Genomic DNA, 13,854 nt, shown 5'->3' on the forward strand with positions numbered 1-13,854 from the left:
AGTACATTAATGTTATGTTGTACTGTTTTGAAATGTTATAACTGTGTAGGCCTTTATCATCTTGATTGTTTGACTATGACACACCACAACTTGCCCATCTGAAAACACTCAAGACGCCCAGTGGCAGCAAAGCCTCAATTTCTCCTCTCAAAATGTCCTGCTTGTCAACCATAGATAAGAAATGGGCCATTTCTGTACAACTTGACCTCTGTTATCAGGACACCTCTCTATTAAGGACAGCATTGTCAGTCCCAAGGTTGTTTGTAAGGGGTACACCGTTGCATTTAATCATACGTCAGGAAAATAGAAATGCAGTTATACACAATGCCATAGTGCAGTTATTGTGCAGGCAAATATGCTGAAACTTGGTATGTTTAGTGTTTGTATGTGTCTCAACGCTGGCATTGTTGAAATTTATATTCAGTATGCATTTATACAATTTGAATTTTCAAATTCAATCACAGATTTCAAATTTTTAACAAACGTTGTTGAATCTTGTACACCCTGATTGTTTGACCATGACTCATAACGAAGTGAGTATCTCCAGCAGAGAACCTTATTGGTCTTTCATCTCCAGGCTCAAGATCACATATTATGCTCCCACCTCTGGGATACCACTCACTCTTGCTCACATCATCCGTATCCAACTTGTGCATGCTCATCCAAACCTTATCAAAATTAACAAAAAACAAAAAGAAATCGTCCCATATTGTTGCTGAGATATCTATGTATTTGACTTTCTGATTGACTACAACCGTCTTATGTACATGTATTTCTGTGTCTGTGATCTCATAAGCAGCCGTATAGTCGTCCCCGGTGACGAAGACGAATCTTCCCCCGCATGTTATCCTTTTGGGGATATGTACTGCAACAGTGGAGGCTGCATCAGATTCACCCTTGGAGTCTTTGTACATTTTATGTGTATGTTCCACAACACCACTCTTGTCAACAACAGTGATAACTTTCTGCCCCTCTTTGTTCCCTCCAAGGATGACGTACTGGTGTTGTAGGGTCACACCAAGGGAAAGTGGTTCTGTTATGTCGATATCACGGGTGGAGCTGATGTAACCAGCGTCTGGATCAAACAGTTTGACGCTGCATCCAGTGCCTCCTGTACCGTTGGAAAGTACAGCAAGTTTACCATCGGGAGTGGACGACATGTCATACAGCGGGGGGACGTGATCCTTGAAGGTGCGTTTTAGGGTGCCAGGGAGTTTGTAGATGTCTATGGCCAATGATGGTTCCCCTAATCTTGTTGGATGAGCGACTGCAAACATTTGACCAAGGTTTGCTACACATGGAATAAACATATCCTCTGAAGACACTTGCATGGTCTTCTTGAAGATTTCCGTAGAATCATATCCATATAAGTATTCTTCATCTTCTTCTTCTTCTTCTTCTTCATCAGCACAGTCTGATCTCCCAAAACTCAAAGGTATTTCCTTCGGAAAAAAGGTGTGGTGTTTTCGATGTAGCACACGTAGCTGTTTTCTATACCCCTTTTCTTCAATGTCACCCTCTCCATCAACCATAGCATCCATCTCCTGCTTCAATGCAGTCAGTTTGTAAAGATATTCCGGGTCATACTCAGTCTCTGTAAGCAGTCTCCCTGCTCTCTCAGTGGGCGCCTGCAGTTCCTCAACCATCTCTGACAACTTCTCAAATCCAACTGGAATGTCCTTGACAACTTTGTAGTCCACCTTGACCTGTTCTTTCAACTCCGCCTTCCATTTTGTGATTTGTTCGATACACTTCTGGGCATGATCCTCAATTTCTTTGATCAAAATATCCTGCTTGTCAACCACAGGCACCATTAGTTTCAGTTGTGCTAAGTCTTTCTTCAAGTCCTTGAGATCTTTAAGCTTTTCCTGCTTTTTTTCTAAAGTGACTTTCATTTCAGCAACCTTTTTGTCAACAACATCCACAAGCTTTTCCACGGTGTGCTCCCCATGGTCAAGCATAACACAGACCATACACACAGCTGTTCCGCAGTCATTACAAAAACTGTTCAAGGAGGAGTCGTGTTTCTTGCACATTGCATCCTGCCTTAGCCGCACTACGACATGTCCCTGCGTCGCTTTATTCCTCGCATGGACCTTTGTGCACTCCTCGCAGATATGAAGGTTGCCACATTCAACGCACAAGTTCACAGCTTGGACCTCCTTCTTCTTGTGGTGACAGATCGTACATTTTACATCCATGGTATGACCCGCTTTGTTTCCATCTCTCTTTTCTCCGTTCCCTAGTCCTCTTCTTTTGTTCGGAGGGCGTTCTGTTTCTGCCCCAGCCTTCCTTCTACCCATTGGTTGAAGCTCTTTCTCCCCTGATCCTCCTTTTCGCCCAGTTTTCACCACAGTGTCCACAACTGCCACGTCCTCCCCGGTGAAATCGACCATGCCGTTGACACCGTCCCACGGGCGAGGGCACTCCACCTTACACGTCGGGCAGGGAAACTCGTCACCTTCATGGCTTCCAAGAGTGATCAAGATGCATTCAGTACAAAAACAGTGCTTGCATCGGCCAACTATCTTCAGTGGTTTGGAATCCAGGCACACTGGGCAAACGTTGATGACTTTTGTTGTGTTCGACGCCATCATCCTGCGTTTTCTAACCTGAAATTAAAGAACAGAAATCAAAGAACATGCACAGTATTTGATAGGGGATCATTGTCTTTCCTAAGAGTTTCCTCTGTGTTAGGAATAGTGAAAAATGAACAGTAAAAAAACACAATCTTCCACCTGACAAAAATCTATTTACCTCTTCTCCAACAGACCAACGTGAATAAATATTCGCTGTTGTTTGTTGATTTTGACCATTGGTGCCTGAACAATTTGGATCATGATGTCAAGTGGTACTGTTCTAAAAAAATGGTTGACCAGACTTGTTTAACACCTTCACTGGCGGTGTTTCACCCCCACACACCCCCTCTTCAGACGCCCAGAAAAAAAGTATAAGAGATCGCTGCAGGAGGTCTTTTGCAGAAGCTTCTCCAAGACAAGGTCTTCTTGAATCAATAGAGTTATGTCAGCTACATATACACTCCTTTGTTATATTTTAATGTTTGTATGAAACATGACCAAAAGTAACTAAAATGAGGTCAGATCCGTCACGCGTGAGACTTCTCAAATTTCTCAAAACTGAACCATTGTCATATCAGGGACAGAAGTTTCGAAGAGGAGTATTTGATCAGAAGTTATGGACAAGCCTACTAATGTTTTCATACTCACAGCTCTCTCTCTGATGATGATTGGCTCTTGACTCAGGATTTTAGACGGTATATCTCACTTTGGGTCCCCAACTTTTCCTATATAACGTTAGAACCAGTAGAAATTCGCCTCTCGTTGATTGTTCAGCCGTGGCTTGGTTCTCATATTGTTTTAGTGGCTATGTAGGCCGCTCCTTTGAAGTGAACTTCCTGATCAAGATAGGAATGGATTCCAGGAATCAGTTTCTGGGAAATGTAGCAGTGCTGACATCTGGTGTTGTCTGGAGGAACAAGATGTTCAGTAGGTTTATTGACCGTTTGTTTGGAATCCGTAATGCTGTACGAGACAAGACCACTAATGAATATTCATAGGTTGGAGGGTCCAGGCCTATCTATTAGACGAGTGCATGTTTTTTACTCTCAAGTACATATTTGGAGAGGTATTGAAAAAATATTTGTTGTGGCAAGTCTACAGATATAAAGAAATTATTTGATGAAAAAATTAATTTCGAATTTTGCTAATTGGGTAATAGGGGGCGTGTTTTGAGTTTTTTCTGCCAGTTGGCTGAAAAGAGTGGAAATATCAAAGTCTGTCTAATTTGTCGATTAAAAAAAAATTTCCGTGGTCAATCACCATTTTATTTTTCACCATTTACTTGCCCGACTGTCCGGAATAACATAATCTAAATTTCAGATTCACAACACCACGCGTTCTTTGATGCGTCGCGGTCAAACATTGACAATTTAACTGCTAAAAGGCTTAAAAAATCAATTGTGGTCTTGTCTCTATTTACACTACATTTTGGGTCAATATAGTGAAAAATTTGAATGTGCTCAAATCACTCTAATTCATTTAGAATATTGTATTGCTGATGATTTAAGGTCAAAACAAGCCAAAATAATGAGAAAAAAACTTAATTTGACCCAAATAAGAGTCAACCTAACCCCGGTCTAAGTTCGGTTTCATTTTTACAAGTCTTGTTGTGTTGCCATTCATTTTGTAATTTCTTTGAAACTACTTAGGCCTTGATTCTGAAAGTTGTGCCCTAAGCAGCAAAGATATTCCTAAATCACATCCTAAAGTTTCAGCTCCATAGCTTGCTTATTCTGGCCAGGGCAGGTCTTTGAATTTGGTGCTGTTGGGTGCAAAATCATGACTTTTTGTCGATTTTGTCCTCTTTCGTCGCTTTGGCACAGTTGTACCACTCTTTGAAATGTCTCTCATTTCTCCAAAAATGTCCAGATATGACTTTCCTTTGTTGGAGAGTTGTGGGATGTCATGTACATTAGTTTGAAAAAAATCTCAAAATGTTAACCCCTGAAATGTACCTTCATTGAGACAAGACCACTAATGAATATTCATAGGTTGGAGGGTCCAGGCCTATCTATTAGACGAGTGCATGTTTTTTACTCTCAAGTACATATTTGGAGAGGTATTGAAAAAATATTTGTTGTGGCAAGTCTACAGATATAAAGAAATTATTTGATGAAAAAATTAATTTCGAATTTTGCTAATTGGGTAATAGGGGGCGTGTTTTGAGTTTTTTCTGCCAGTTGGCTGAAAAGAGTGGAAATATCAAAGTCTGTCTAATTTGTCGATTAAAAAAAAATTTCCGTGGTCAATCACCATTTTATTTTTCACCATTTACTTGCCCGACTGTCCGGAATAACATAATCTAAATTTCAGATTCACAACACCACGCGTTCTTTGATGCGTCGCGGTCAAACATTGACAATTTAACTGCTAAAAGGCTTAAAAAATCAATTGTGGTCTTGTCTCGTACGGCTCATAGATATGGCAAATAACCAGAACGGCAATTAAGAAACTCCCAAGTCTTCATCAACAGCTGCCTGCATTGGATCTCTCAACTCAAATAGACGGCCTTAGGAAGAAACAAGGACCTGTTGAAGAGAGCAAATTAGGACCAAGTCGAGATCGAGATACTCCGTCAAACAGCCCCGATACTCTCTCTATTAAGGACACTCTCTATTAAGGACACTCTATCTAGTAAGGACACTCTCTCCATTAAGGACACTCTCTCTATTAAGGACACTCTCTGCATTAAGGATACTCTCTCTATTAAGGACACTCTCTCTATTAAGGACACACTCTATTAAAGACACTCTCTCTAAGGACACTCTCTCTTGTAAGGACACTCTCTCTATTAAGGACACTCTCTATTAAGGACAATCTCACAATTTGGGGCACTTGGTTTGGTCCCAAATTGTTTGTCATCATCCATTTTGACCTCTCTTATCAGGACACCTCCCTAACAAGGACAGCATTTGCCAGTCCCGAGGGTGTTTTTTATAGAAATGGTCCACTGTACAGTATATGGAAATTGGCCTACCACCCACCCAATAAAAACATGATAACGACTTAATAAGGAAGTACATTAAAGGAGTACGCCATTCATCATTACGCATGTACTTGTTGTTCAGGAAAATAGAAATGCAGTTATACACAATGCCGTAGTGCAGATATTATGCATGCAAATTTGCTGAAACTTGGTAGTTATAGTATTTTCATATCCATCTGCACAACAGCAATGCTGAAATTTACATTTAGTACATATCTACGCAATTCGAAATTTTCAAATTCAGTTACTTAATTTCAAATTTTGAACACATGGCCTTTAAGTGTTCATGGGTTTACAAGGAATGCCCGGAATTCCTCCACGGGCTATTTTGAAAATTGTTCATGGATTCTTGCGGCAGATTTTCATAATTTGTACTTGACGAACCATAACAATGACGATTGTCATGGCCAGAGGGCATCTTGTGATGTTGTTGAAAGCGGTGTGGGCCGGAATTTTGGCAGGAGTCATCGCAATTCAACAGTAGGAGATGGCGGGGTGTTGAATTGGGTAATTTTCAGAGAGAAAGCGTTCTTTTTCTTCTGAATTTGACATCATGTGTCAGGAATGTAGTCTGGGAACATCGAAGTCTAGAAGTTGTAGTCTGAAGTTGTGAATGGATTATCTGTCGAAAGTGCCGATTTTTACAGCAGGAGATGGTGGGGCTGGGGATTTGTGGGATGTGCAGACTTCCTTTGAGAAAGCGTTCTTTTTCTGTTGAATTTGATGACAACATTGCAAAGGACTTGTCATATTGTGTCAGGAATTAAGTCAGGATACATCAAAGTTTAGAAATCGTAGTCTGGAGTTTTGAATCAATCGCCGGTCGAAAGTGCCGATTTTACAGAAAAGTATTTGATATTTGGGTACTTGTTTATTATTAGGAGAAGGCCCTTTTGAATTGCGTGTTTTTTAGCTCAGCTGAAAAGCTGAGCTATTCATATGAGTAAATGGTAGAATGAGTGTCCGTCTGTCTGTCTGTCTGTCTGTCTGTCTGTCTGTCTGTCTGTCTGTCTGTCTGTCCGTTAAACAGGCACGTTTCAAAACTATGGCGGATAGGCGATAGATTTTCCCTCTGAGGCGTTGAGACCCTTCAGGACTCCTGAATAGACCAAATGTGGGTCCGGCAGGATGAGCGGTTTGGCCACTAGGTGGCACCGAGCGAAATTTTCCAAAAACTTTTCCAGCAGCTGATTTCTCAGTTGGGGATCATGAATCAAATCTAATTTTATAGAGCAAAGCTTTCTCTTTCATTATCAATAGGCGTGGTTCATGAATTTCTCACCAGGTGGTGTTACTGGCGCAATTTAGTGAGCATCCCCCAAGAAGAGCATTTTAAATTTCGCGCGAGTTATCCCACGTCCAATCACACGTGCAGCGAACGTCACGTCTCGAGTCTGCGCAGTTCAGACGTAAGGAGACCATGCTATGGAATAGATCGCGTTCTGTCAATTCAGAGGTAAGTTCTCATTAAATTCACAATTTCATAGGCGATAATATTTGGCTTCTTGTGTTATTGCATGTTGATGACATTAGGGAAGGCTTGGATTGTTTAATTGGATGTGATTAATTTGAAATAGTTCGTCGACGATCGTTGAAAAACGATCTGCGAAATGCAGCTTGGTTGGTCTGAGAAACGATGTCAAAGTCCGGCTTTAAATCATGGATTTCTCAACAAATAACTCTTGTCACATAGCAGAACTAATGTGAATAAACAAGACAATAATAAACATCGTTCTGATATCATCGGGTAAGGTTGCCAATGTACATAAACAGTGTAATTGAGGATCGACTCCAGCGATTTGAAATGTCAACAAACAATAAATGCGATAGCTGATACACACTGACACTTGCACACTGTACATAGCACAATGCTTCAAACGGGGCCGATTCATCACTCTTATCACAATGTATTCCCAATCATATCAATGAACTTCCTTGATCATTCGGCCCTAGGCCTAGCGCCTTATCAGTTGTTGTTGGCCTTGTATTTGATATAAAACTTGGCTAGCTTACCTATTCTATCAAAATTAAAATGTTATCTCCTCATCATGTTTTGCAGGACAGGAATGATCTGCAGCTGCATTTGAACATATTTGGTGACCACATCTCAAAGATGACCAAGAGAGAGGATCGAGCTATGACTTTGCACATCCTATCGACTTCGGTGTTCACCAGTGCAATCATCAGAAGAGCCAGGCAATTCTAGTATTCAAGTATTTCATTCTGTAATACTTACCTCAAAATTTACTAAATAAAGAAAACCGCATGTGGGAGTTGGTTAAAAAAATCAAGTCTATCTGTTTAAAGTTTTTACTTGCTATCATTATTATCAACATTTCAATGGTGGCATTCTGCTAAGGTTTGTTAAGAGTTTCACTTGACTTAGGTGTACACTAGTAAAATATCAGCGACATTTTACCAACATTTTACCAACATTTTACCAACATTTTACCAACATTTTACCAACATTTACCAACATTTTACCAACATTTTACCAACATTTTTACAACAATTTTGCAACAAGCCCTTCAAGGCCCTGTGTTCACTAGCAACAAAATTGCAACAAATTAGCAACATTTTTACAACATGTTGGTAAATTGTTGCAAACTTTTTAGTGGGAACAAAGGGAAATAGGTATTTTGGAGGGAAAATGGATGATTCCAAGGAGAGAAGATGTGTTTTGAGTGCTTCTGCAGCAATTTTAGCTGTCATTGTTGAGAGACGGAAGAGGCGGCGAAATAACCAAAGAGAATATGGACCAGGCCTGGATCAAAATGAGGGTGGATGATGGGGCATACCACTGCCTGTTAAGGCCGCGTATCCATAGGGTATGCCCTTGTGTGGTGTGGCGTTATGGCGTAACAGCCTTGTGACCTGGCACTATGCCCTGCGTCTCCATTGGATATAACTTTTTGGTCATGTAGGCCTTTGTAGTCCTCATTTCGCAGCGGTCAATCGCGTTTATCCGCACGCTGTCATTATTTCAGAAGACAATTTCTCATGAATATTGAAAATGAAAATACAAGTAACTTGTATTTTCACTTGCAACATCAAATTGACATGTACATGTATATAAAACTTGACTTTTAAGCAACAAATTACAGGTTCGTGCTTGTTATGATAATCATCAGTTTCGGGGTCCCAGAGTAGTTCCCGTTGATGAACCTCTTGAATTAATTTCGCCTCAGACATTGCTTCCGTGTTGTTCACTCGCAAAAGAATGGACATGTTCAATCCCAATATGGGCCTATATTCCCAATCCACAGTGCATATATGCCCGCAATGTGACACGGCATAACCTATGGGAACGATCAATAACACCAACGAAGGTTCATTGTCCGTGTGGCGCGCCAGGCGGTAAAAAGGGAATGTTGTGCAGGGCACGGAACAGCCTATGGATACGCAGCCTAAAGGAGTTGCGGCTGACTGACAAGCCGTCATACAAAAACTTCTAGAAAAGGTTTCATCACCCTACGAAGCAAGACACTCACTTGAGAGTTGCTATACCTGCTTCTTGTTCAAGTCACATGAACTCCGGTAGATCACATGACGCAAATCCTATTTCTGATTGGCTGAAGAGTTTGCAACATTTTTACAACATGCAACAAAGAATTGCATTGCATTTAATTTGCAACAATTTTACAACATGTTGTAAGACGCGTTTTGCTCTGTACACGCTACGCAACATTTTTGCAACATTTGTTGCAACTGGAAATGTAAAAATGTTGCTAATATTTTACTAGTGTACACAGGCCTTTAGGCAATAATAGAGTTGGGTAGAGCATTTTGTTAATGTTACCCTTTTAGTTAGGGAAACTGGTGCCTTCTGCATTAGGTGGACCCCACTTACTCATCTGTCAGACCGGCCTCACACGTCGGCAGTAGAGTTTAAGGTCCAGTCTGCGAGATTTACCCATTTCTACCCAGCCAAAAGCGGGTGATTGGGCTAGTCTCTCCATGTGATTCAATTCGCATGGATTCTTGTGCCCCGGTGCTGAAAGGATCCCTTCACAAGGGCAGACTACATCCGGTGGCACTGAAGTATGGAAGAAAGACAGAAGACGACCAATTTGCGAAAAGGATCATCATCATCATCATCATGGTAACAGCTGAGGATGAATCATGTTGCTGTGTGTAGAATTGATGGTCCAATATAGGTTAGGTTATCTGTTTGCGCACACATTGCAAGGGTGGAGCTTGCTTGAAGTAGATTGCGCCAGTCTACCGTAATTCACTGTTACACATCCAGAAGCTAATATCCTTAGGCTTTGAGTCCTTAGTTTAGTAGAGTTTGACGAGTAATGTAATATATACGAACAACGCAGCAACAACTCAGCTGAGCGCCAGGCCCTTGGGCCTCTTGTTAGAGAGAAAAAATTCATTTTCTTCTGAATTTGACAGCATTGGTACTTATTATCTTGCATCAGGATACATCCAAGTTAAGAAGTAGTAGCCTGGAGTTTTGAATTGATCGTATCTCGAAAGTGCCGATTTTCACGGAAAAACGATTTGGTTGGCTTTGGCCGGGTTGTTGAATGACCATTGTCAGTCTTGGTTCTTTTGGAAGGAATTTGAATCTCTCTGGATGATGTGGCTTTTGCTGAATACCTTTCATATCATTTCTGTTTCCATCAAACTACAGTAGGACCTCTCTATTAAGGACACCCTCGAGACTGACAAGTGCTGTCCTTAATAGAGAGGTGTCCTGATTACATAGAGAGATATGCGTGTCACTGTGTCACTGTCCTGTGACGCGAAGCAGGACGGATGTCAATTGTGATTAGGACTGTAGCTGCGATTATAATCGCTGTTATGTGCAACCAAAGGATCCCTTGTCTGCAGGTTAAAGAGGTAATCGCTATGTCTGATATTGACTGCGACCATTGTCGCGTGTGATTAAAGTCACAGGTTGCGATGATTTGATTCCTTGTTTGCAGGTCACATTGGAAACGAAACCTGACATTGTATGGTTGTCCCTGTTGTCCTCACATTGGTTGTCCTCAATGAAACTTGACATTGTATGGTTGTCCCTGTTGTCCTCACATTGGTTGTCCTCAATGAAACCTGACATTGTATGGTTGTCCCTGTTGTCCTCACATTGGTTGTCCTCAATGAAACCTGACATTGTATGGTTGTCCCTGTTGTCCTCACATTGGTTGTCCTCAATGACCTGTTTTCACATTCCATTCAGTCTGATCCAAGATATTGATATCAACCCTATAATGACTATAGCTATAACATGAACTCCAAAAACAATATTGTGATGTACAGTAGGAGGAAACCGGAGAACCCAGAGTAAAATAGCTGAGAAATCATGATTTTTGCCACATTACCGGAGATTCGTTACCTGAAGAATAAACTCCATGAATTTGAATGCGATTTCGGATTCGATATCACAAAATTATTGGTAAGTTTTGTCCGCAATTTTGTCCGCCTGTGAATACCCTTATTGGCCTGTCCATTCGTGATTCAAGCTCGCCTCTCTGGGAGTATCACAGGTCCCAGCTGCAGCTTTACAGCGCTCAGGACTAACATCCTAGTTTGCCATCTCTGCCAGCTAGGTACCCATTTACTCCTGGGTGAAGAGAAGCAAGTGGGGTAAAGTGCCTTGCTCAAGATGCAAGTAAGGTAAAGTGCCTTGTTCAAGATGCAAGTAAGGTAAAGTGCCTTGCTCAAGATGCAAGTGTGGTAAAGTGCTTTGCTCAAGATGCAAGTGAGGTAAAGTGCCTTGCTCAAGATGCAAGTAGGGTAAAGTGCCTTGCTCAAGATGAAAGTAAGGTAAAGTGCCTTGCTCAAGATGCAAGTGGGGTAAAGTGCCTTGCTCAAGGACACAAAGACGAAACAGCAGTGACTCTTCCAAGAATCGCACCCATGACCTCCTGATTATGCACCTGGTGCTCTAAACACTACACCACTGATCCACCCGATGTGAATCGATTGCTGACGACTAATGTGCTTCACCGTTTTATCATTTAAGGGTGGCGATCGTTTCGTATGGGAGACGCATTCGGTGACCTTGACCCGTGTCTTCGGCTATGGTTTTGGAATTGCTGTCAGCGGTGGAAGAGACAATCCTCATTTCGCCAGCGGGGATCCATCAATTGCCGTATCGGACGTTTTGAAGGCAGGGCCAGCAGAGGGCCGATTACAGTAAGTTGAATCTGCGATGATTATCCTTCGTCAGGAGCCACAAGCCTGGTGGTTAACACTGCTGGCTACCATGCAATAGGGCCCGGGTTCGATCCCGGGGAGAACCAAGGATTGTATTTCGGGATTAACCGGCGTGGCTTTCAAGGAACTCAAATCCCTGGCTCTTCACAACAAGTTTGAGGCTCTGAGTCGAGGAGCCACATAGCCTAGTGGTTAACACCGCTGGCTACCACGCAATAGGGCCCGGGTTCAATCCCAGGGAGAACCCAGGATTGTATTTCTGGATTAACCGGCGTGGCTTTCGAGGAAATAAAATTCCTGGCTCTTCGCACAGGCACGTGTACAATGAATGAAATACGAGAGGGTCTGTCGGATGAGACTAAAAGCTGTGGTCCCTTGTTCCTGAGTGTCTTTAGTCGTACTTCCACCTATCAAATCCCCGTGTCTTTTGCGCTTACACCTATGAATTGCCGTGTCTAAATAGACCCGTGTGTCAAATCCCCGTGTCTATTAGCCCCATCGAGCTCGATGGGGCTAATCGGGGCTAATTTAGACCCGTGTTCTACACGGGTTTTTAGCTCAGCTGAAAAGCTGAGCTATTCATATGAGTAAATGGTAGAATGAGTGTCCGTCTGTCTGTCTGTCTGTCTGTCTGTCTGTCTGTCTGTCTGTCTGTCTGTCTGTCCGTTAAACAGGCACGTTTCAAAACTATGGCGGATAGGCGATAGATTTTCCCTCTGAGGCGTTGAGACCCTTCAGGACTCCTGAATAGACCAAATGTGGGTCCGGCAGGATGAGCGGTTTGGCCACTAGGTGGCACCAAGCGAAATTTTCCAAAAACTTTTCCAGCAGCTGATTTCTCAGTTGGGGATCATGAATCAAATCTAATTTTATAGAGCAAAGCTTTCTCTTTCATTATCAATAGGCGTAGTTCATGAATTTCTCACCAGGTGGTGTTACTGGCGCAATTTAGTGAGCACCCCCCAAGAAGAGCATTTTAAATTTCGCGCGAGTTATCCCACGTCCAATCACACATGCAGCGAACGTCACGTCTCGAGTCTGCGCAGTTCAGACGTAAGGAGACCATGCTATGGAATAGATCGCGTTCTGTCAATTCAGAGGTAAGTTCTCATTAAATTCACAATTTCATAGGCGATAATATTTGGCTGCTTGTGTTATTGCATGTTGATGACATTAGGGAAGGCTTGGATTGTTTAATTGGATGTGATTAATTTGAAATAGTTCGTCGACGATCGTTGAAAAACGATCTGCGAAATGCAGCTTGGTTGGTCTGAGAAACGATGTCAACTCAAAGTCCGGCTTTAAATCATGGATTTCTCAACAAATAACTCTTGTCACATAGCAGAACTAATGTGAATAAACAAGACAATAATAAACATCGTTCTGATATCATCGGGTAAGGTTGCCAATGTACATAAACAGTGTAATTGAGGATCGACGCCAGCGATTTGAAATGTCAACAAACAGTAAATGCGATATGATACACACTGACACTTGCACACTGTACATAGCACAATGCTTCAAACGGGGCCGATTCATCACTCTTATCACAATGTATTCCCAATCATATCAATGAACTTCCTTGATCATTCGGCCCTAGCGCCTTATCAGTTGTTGTTGGCCTTGTATTTGATATAAAACTTGGCTAGCTTACCTATTCTATCAAAATTAAAATGTTATCTCCTCATCATGTTTTGCAGGACAGGAATGATCTGCAGCTGCATTTGAACATATTTGGTGACTACATCTCAAAGATGACCAAGAGAGAGGATCGAGCTATGACTTTGCACATCCCATCGACTTCGGTGTTCACCAGTGCAATCATCAGAAGAGCCAGGCAATTCTAGTATTCAAGTATTTCATTCTGTAATACTTACCTCAAAATTTACTAAATAAAGAAAACCGCATGTGGCAGTTGGTTAAAAAAATCAAGTCTATCTGTTTAAAGTTTTTACTTGCTATCATTATTATCAACATTTCAATGGTGGCATTCTGCTAAGGTTTGTTAAGAGTTTCACTTGACTTAAGCAGGGTGTACACTAGTAAAATATTAGCAACATTTTACCAACATTTTACCAACATTTTACCAACATTTTACCAACATTTTACCAACATTTT

General features: G+C 41.6%; 2 protein-coding genes and 1 long non-coding RNA gene across 7 annotated transcripts in view; 2 read left to right on the plus strand and 1 right to left on the minus strand.

Annotated features, from left to right (window-relative positions):
* Nucleotides 1–13,854, plus strand: part of LOC135498551 (tight junction protein ZO-1-like) — a 95,035-nt gene that overhangs the window by 45,458 nt on the left and 35,723 nt on the right. For 4 of the 5 annotated variants that reach the window (XM_064788827.1, XM_064788825.1, XM_064788826.1 and 1 more), the window contains one exon: nt 11,543–11,715. In XM_064788827.1, the coding sequence (XP_064644897.1) occupies nt 11,543–11,715 (173 nt within the window). Of the gene's footprint in view, nt 1–10,257; nt 10,417–10,756; nt 10,973–11,542; nt 11,716–13,854 lie in introns of those variants that run through there. The other variant, XM_064788828.1, reaches the window with a different exon arrangement.
* Nucleotides 155–3,406, minus strand: LOC135498555 (uncharacterized). Its single transcript, XM_064788834.1, has 2 exons — nt 3,228–3,406; nt 155–2,612 (listed from the first exon to the last, which is right to left on the minus strand). The coding sequence occupies exon 2, from the start codon at nt 2,595–2,597 to the stop codon at nt 468–470; it is 2,130 nt and encodes a 709-aa protein (XP_064644904.1). The 5' UTR covers nt 2,598–2,612; nt 3,228–3,406; the 3' UTR covers nt 155–467.
* LOC135498557 (uncharacterized) lies at nt 12,291–13,668 on the plus strand. Its single transcript, XR_010449099.1, has 2 exons — nt 12,291–12,836; nt 13,437–13,668. It is a non-coding gene; the product is annotated as an uncharacterized LOC135498557 (long non-coding RNA).

The sequence above is a fragment of the Lineus longissimus genome, chromosome 14 (genome assembly GCF_910592395.1).
Source record: "Lineus longissimus chromosome 14, tnLinLong1.2, whole genome shotgun sequence".
In the NCBI taxonomy this organism is placed as follows: domain Eukaryota; kingdom Metazoa; phylum Nemertea; class Pilidiophora; order Heteronemertea; family Lineidae; genus Lineus; species Lineus longissimus.